Here is a 6,528-nt window from a genome sequence, read left to right as displayed (position 1 = left end):
AATAATGGGGAAATAACTATGCCCTTAGAAGCACAGAGCACAGGACACAGCACCACTGGACTGAACAGGACACGGCACAGGACCCAGCAGCACTACGGAACTCAGCAGGACAGAGCACAGGACACAGCACCACTGGACTGATACTGCAGAATGTGTAAACTTTGTAATATTGCAGTACCACTGGACTTTTACTGCTGAATGTGTGAACTTGGTAATATTGCAGTACCAATGGACTTATAATGCTGGATTGGTTTTGCAAATTTGGTTATAATTATTATATATTTTTTTTTTTTTTTAATTTTTTATTTTTTTTTACTTTTTTTTTATTTTTTACAAACTTGGGAATAATGGGGAAATAACTATGCCCTTAGAAGCACAGAGCACAGGACACAGCACCACTGGACTGAACAGGACACGGCACAGGACCCAGCAGCACTACGGAACTCAGCAGGACAGAGCACAGGACACAGCACCACTGGACTGATACTGCAGAATGTGTAAACTTTGTAATATTGCAGTACCACTGGACTTTTACTGCTGAATGTGTGAACTTGGTAATATTGCAGTACCAATGGGCTTATACTGCAGGATTGGTTGTGAAAATTTTGTGGTAATTAAAAAATATTAAAGTAGTTTTTGGTATTTTATAAAAAAAACTTTTTTTTATTTTTTTAAACACAGGGGAATATTGGGGAAATAACTATGCCCTTAGAAGCACAGAGCACAGGACACAGCACCACTGGACTGAACAGGACACAGCACAGGACCCAGCAGCACCACTGACCTCAGAAGGACAGAGCACAGCACACAGCACCACTGGACTGATACTGCAGAACACAGCACAGCACAGCACAGCACAGCACAGCACAGCACAGCACAGAACTAAACAGCACAGAACTAAACAGCACAGAACTAAACAGCACAGAGGACCACCTAACACACCCTCCCTCTACCCTGATCAATGCCCGAGTGAAGATGGCGGCGACTAGCGGGGAATTTATAGGATCCGAGTATCGCGAGATCCGACAACGGGATTATGAGTCAGAGCCTCAGTTTCACTTTTGAATTTGGCGCCAATACCCGGATCTGTCTCGGATCCGACTCGGATCCGCAACGTTCGGGTGGGCTCGGATTTCAGAAATCCGAGCGCGCTCATCCCTACTTAATACCCTGCTTGTTTTATAGCAGAGCGCAAGCTCATAGTCTCATGCTGCGGCACAAATGCATTCTAACCAATCATGTTTTTGCTTTTATTATAATTCAAGTATAGACTGATCAACGCTAACATCTGACTGGTTGCTCTGGTTGGATGGACATGTTATTAAATAGGATCATACTGGAAAAACTTCTCATGATACTCTATTTCTTTTCTGTCAGCCCAGCCACATTGTATCTCCTGATGTTTTATTTTTAGATACAAGCAGGTTGGCCGGGTTGTCTTCATGCAGTTGTACCTTGACCCTTTGTTATCTGTTGTCAGTATACAAAGAACTGCAGCTGATCTATGAAGCTCTCCGATTCATGTGGCAGATGGACTTTGGCACAGCTTGCAGACAGATTCAGGCTCTTCTTTGTCGTGACTGACACAGGTGAGTCCTGTCATGATTTATTTACCGTCACGAGGAATATACAGATAATAGCTTTATATTAAATTCAGGTACTCGGACACCTTCCTTTAAAACCACAGTTTCTGCTTCAAATAGTGAGCTCATTTTAACTGTTATTGCTGTATTGGCAAACTATTGTTTGGGAACATAACAAAGGCTAAGTTACATATCTTGGCTGAATAAATGTCTGTGTGTTTACACTCAGTTATGTCTTTTGCTTATTCTTCACCAACCTCTGACAGTTTACCATAGCCCCTTCAACGCCTCCGCCTTCAACTCCTAGTTACCTCCAATCACTTTCTTTATTATTTATATAATTACATAATTAGTTTTTAGGAGAAGTTTATAAGACCTTTAAAATGTCTCTGTATTGTAATGGGTATTAGTTTTAGAATATTGCATTGTAAATAAAATTCAGCTCTCTACACATTATTATTCTTGGAAGTATTTTTCTTGTAGATGAAAATGAAAATTTAATTCAGTGTCACATTTTTTTTAAATCTTTTTTTTATTTTACAAAATAAAATACATTACAATAAAGGTATAACCCATGTATAACAACCAATAAAACTTGCATAGAATATTTAGTTATTTTACTTTATCATTCTTTCCCTTCTCACTCACTGCAATAAATCATGCTACAGTATTACTCAAAGGTTAAGAAAGTTACTAATATATTTAGTAAACTTGTTTCTAGCAAAACAGTAAAAAAAAATAATAAAAAAAAATAAAATAGAAATAAAATCAACATATAATTAGGTTGACTAGTAATAAGTATTTAGGTCAGGACAGAAATACTTATTTAGTTGTATGCAAAAATGCCCACTCTGCATCCAGATACTCTGCCACCTCTGCATCCAGATCCTCTGCCCCCTCTGCATCCAGACACTCTGCCCCCTCTGCATCCAGACACTCTGCCCCCTCTCACGCTGCCCCCTCTGGCCTCTATCACGCTGCTCCCTCTGCCCTCTCACGCTGCCCCCTCTCACACTGTCCACCTCCTCTGCCCTCTGTCACGCTGTCCCCTCCTCTGCCCTCTGTCACTCTGTCCCCTCCTCTGCCCTCTCTCACGCTCCTTGTCACTCTGCCCTCTCTGCCGCGGCCAGCCAGAGAAAAAGCAAACAAAACAAAAACTTACCAATCTGCGTGGCGCCGGGACCCAGCATCCTCCTCTCTCACGCAGCTTGTCACTGATATGACAAGCTGCTTCTGTATTCAACAAAGAGCAGAGATAAAGATACGTCTTCTGATGAATACAGGTCTAGGTCCACTCTAATAGACAATACACTGCAGGATACATACAACGCATATGTGGAATATAAAGTCCCAGCAGATAGCACAGGAAAAAAAACCTATTCATTTAATGTCACCTGTTATTAATAGTCATTACTGTACACTGACTATGTGATTATGCCCAGTCCCCTCCCCGTTTCACCCATGAAGTCATAGGCTGTAGTAAGGGTCCTTTGCGCTGGAAGATGAGTAGGACGTTGCTGCGTTCTCTGGCGTATGGTTTGTTTATCAAGCAAAGAGCAATTTTGTGCAAAATGTAGCACGTATCTGCATTTATGTGCCTTAATGAATCAGGCCCTAGGTGTTTTCTGAACTTATTGGAGCTATTAGAGGGGGAGGCGTGGAATAAAATGAGACAGGTCTAAAGATAGGATGCAAAGTACTATCACACATTTCAGTCTATTGTGTGTTGTAAATGTTATTGCATTTTCGAATTGTTAACCAGGCAAGTTATTATAATGAGCATTATTAAAAATGTAAATAGTACATTATCTGCTCTTATTTTATAAGTATGTTACCAATAGGTGACACTTCATCATTGATATGGACCATGGAGCGCCACCTTGGTATAACCAGTCTCAGACCAGACCAGCTGCAGGAATGGTCCCCTGGAGAGGGATGTATTCCCATCCACTTCCACATCAATACCGAAACAACAGTTATGGGTTTTACCAGCAGTATCACACGCAGAGAGGTCATCAAGCACGGCCCGATCAGTGGGTCGACCACTACCCTCAGTATCCTGCTAACTTGCCTATGCACATAGACCGCAGACGCCCAGCTTCTAGAGCTGAATTATATGAGAGAAGTGAGCCATATCGACCACTGTCCAGGTGAGATCTTCTTCTGAAAGGTAACTACAGAATGCCTAGACTGGTTGTCATGCAAGCCTTCTCTAAACTCTTTCCTTGTACACTAATAAGTCTGGGTAGTCCTACTATCATCTACAGCAACCTTCATTGCCATAGAGCTGATTGGCACTGCTAACCCCATGACGTCCGCATGTGTTATTAGTACTTTTCAGTCAGGATAAGAATATAAACAATGAACGAGAAAGGCAAATTTAAACAAACCAGGGTCAGGAACTTCAAATGACAGCAAGAAAAAGCAGGTCAACAGAGGTCAAATAAACCGAGGTCAGAAACCATAACAGAAATCACAGTACAAATCTTTAGGCAAAAGAAGAGGTCAGATGAAGCAAGAGTCAGGGCTGTTGGAAGTTGGTGAAGCTCAATGTTTATGGCAACGTCAGTACATAGACTATTGGTAATAATAGGAGTACTTGGCTTACAGCAAATTAAACTATAATGAGCAATGAGTATGTGAGAGAGCAACCATTAAATACTGAGCATAGAGATAGATGCACCCGCCAAACAACTCATGCTCATCAAAGTAGATGCAGCACCTGATGAGGCCCATAAGTAACAACTAAATGAGAGCACGTACCTAATTATTTGTACAGGTAAGAATCTTACAGCACCCAACCTCCTTGATAAGTTTGTTTGGGTTAGGATAAGAAAAAAAAAATTGGGTGGTCTAGAGAATTGTGCAGGTTTCAATAACAAAACATGGAATAAAATAGCACATAATTTATTTTGTGTGCTAATTTTTGTTTGGAATCTGCATGTTTTAATGAAGATCATACTTCCCAAATTTGGGTGATATTTTGATATGGGATACTACTTCTGTAACATCTAAGGAATGAGATGTTGTGCAGGAAAATTTATCTGGATTGACTGCCATAAACAGAAAACGTATCCTGTGGTTGAGTGTGGAACGTTATATTGAGAAAATTCTGTCCAGTATTAGAAATCTGACCAATTCAGTTGTGATCTGACTCAGCATCTTAATTGGAATGTGTGAATGAAAAGGAGAGGAAAAATATAATTAAATACCTAATATGACAAAAAGACTTCTAGAAGTTGGATATAAATTGAGACAATTGAGGCATTTGTACACAGTGGTTTGTCTTGCTAAAACTGTCTACCTAGATCACAGTATATCCCATTTAAAGGTGGTAATTCATAGTAACATAATTGATGTGGTAGAAAAAAGACACCAGTCCATCAAGTTCAACCTATTTTGGATCTCCTGTGATCTTTCTCTTATATTTGAAATTGATCCAGATAAAGCACGTATCCACCCATAGAACAAGAAACTTCACCCTTTTCAAAGCCTCATCATCAAAAGGCGAGGTCCCAGCCCCCATTGTTTTATATAAGGTTTCTCTCCTTTACACTGTTTTATTCAAGTTCGCTTTAATTTGCACTTTTCTACTGAAGTTCTTGTTTGCAAAGTTTTCTTTTGAAATGTTTGGCTAGATATTTCCAATTTTTATTTAGGGTTTCTTTTTCTATATCTTATAATAACTACTAAGCACACAGCTTTCGTTACCTGCTGTTGCCTGTGATATTTCTATGTAACTTGATGTGGGGTTCAGGATCAAAATTGGGACTGGAGTGGGTACTAGATTGGTGACTTCTGAGCAGGGCCGGACTGGCCATCTGGCACTTCTGGCAGATGGCAGTGTGGGCCGGTCCGGTCCCTGCGATACCCAGATTAAATTAAAAAAAAATATATATATTTATTTTTTTGTGTAGCCTTCATGACGTGTGATGTCATGACGGCTCTGTGCGCCGGCCCGGCTCCCGCGTAGGACTAGCTGCAGTGGAGGCAGCTGTCAGTGCTTTGGTAAGTGTAGAGAATATGTGTGCAGGGAGGGGGGGGGGAGACAAACGCAGTATGTGTGCAGGGGGGGAGACAAACGGAATATGTGTGCAGGGGGGGGGAGACAAACGCAGTATGTGTGCATGCAGGGGGGGAGACAAACGGAGTATGTGTGCAGGGAGGGGGGGGAGACAAACGGAATATGTGTGCAGGGAGGGGGGCGGAGACAAACGCAGTATGTGTGCAGGGAGGTGGGGAGACAAACGGAATATGTGTGCAGGGAGGGGAAGACAAACGGAATATGTGTGGAGGGAGGGGGGGGAGACAAACGGAATATGTGTGCAGGGAGGGGGGGGAAACAAACGGAATATGTGTGCAGGGAGGGGGGGGAGACAAACGGAATATGTGTGGAGGGAGGGGGGGAGACAAACGGAATATGTGTGCAGGGAGGGGGGGGAGACAAACGGAATATGTGTGCAGGGAGGGGGGGGGAGACAAATGGAATATGTGTGCAGGGGGGGGAGACAAACGGAATATGTGTGCAGGGAGGGGGGGGAGACAAACGGAATATGTGTGCAGGGAGGGGGGGGAGAGAAACGGAATATGTGTGTGCAGGGGGGGGAGAGAAGCGGAATATGTGTGCAGGGGGGGGGAGAGAAACGGAATATGTGTGCAGGGGGGGAGAGAAACGGAATATGTGTGCAGGGGGGGGGAGAGAAACGGAATATGTGTGCAGGGGGGGGAGAGAAACGGAATATGTGTGCAGGGGGGGAGAGAAACTGAATATGTGTGCAGGGGGAGGGAGAGGGGCAATAAATGTCTGTGGGGGGGGGAGAGGGGCAATAAATGTCTGCGGGGGGGAGAGGGGGTGATTGAAAATGTCTGCAGGGGGGGGGCAATGGCTGTAGGAGGGGGAAAATAAAAATGGCCAATGTGTGTGGGGGACAGTATATGACTATAA

At 42.9% G+C, this 6,528-nt stretch overlaps 1 protein-coding gene across 3 annotated transcripts in view; it reads left to right on the top strand.

The window, feature by feature from the left end:
* The first annotated feature begins 1,380 nt into the window (after positions 1 to 1,380).
* Positions 1,381 to 6,528, top strand: part of SEC16B (SEC16 homolog B, endoplasmic reticulum export factor) — a 111,661-nt gene continuing 106,513 nt past the window's right edge. For 2 of the 3 annotated variants that reach the window (XM_075182207.1, XM_075182205.1), the window contains exons 1-2: positions 1,382 to 1,589; positions 3,425 to 3,733. In XM_075182207.1, the coding sequence (XP_075038308.1) occupies positions 3,444 to 3,733 (290 nt within the window). In that variant the 5' untranslated portion in view covers positions 1,382 to 1,589; positions 3,425 to 3,443. Of the gene's footprint in view, positions 1,590 to 3,424; positions 3,734 to 6,528 lie in introns of all 3 variants that reach the window. The other variant, XM_075182208.1, reaches the window with a different exon arrangement.

This window comes from Mixophyes fleayi, chromosome 8, assembly GCF_038048845.1.
Source record: "Mixophyes fleayi isolate aMixFle1 chromosome 8, aMixFle1.hap1, whole genome shotgun sequence".
In the NCBI taxonomy this organism is placed as follows: domain Eukaryota; kingdom Metazoa; phylum Chordata; class Amphibia; order Anura; family Limnodynastidae; genus Mixophyes; species Mixophyes fleayi.
This window is presented reverse-complemented; position numbering and strand designations above follow the sequence as displayed.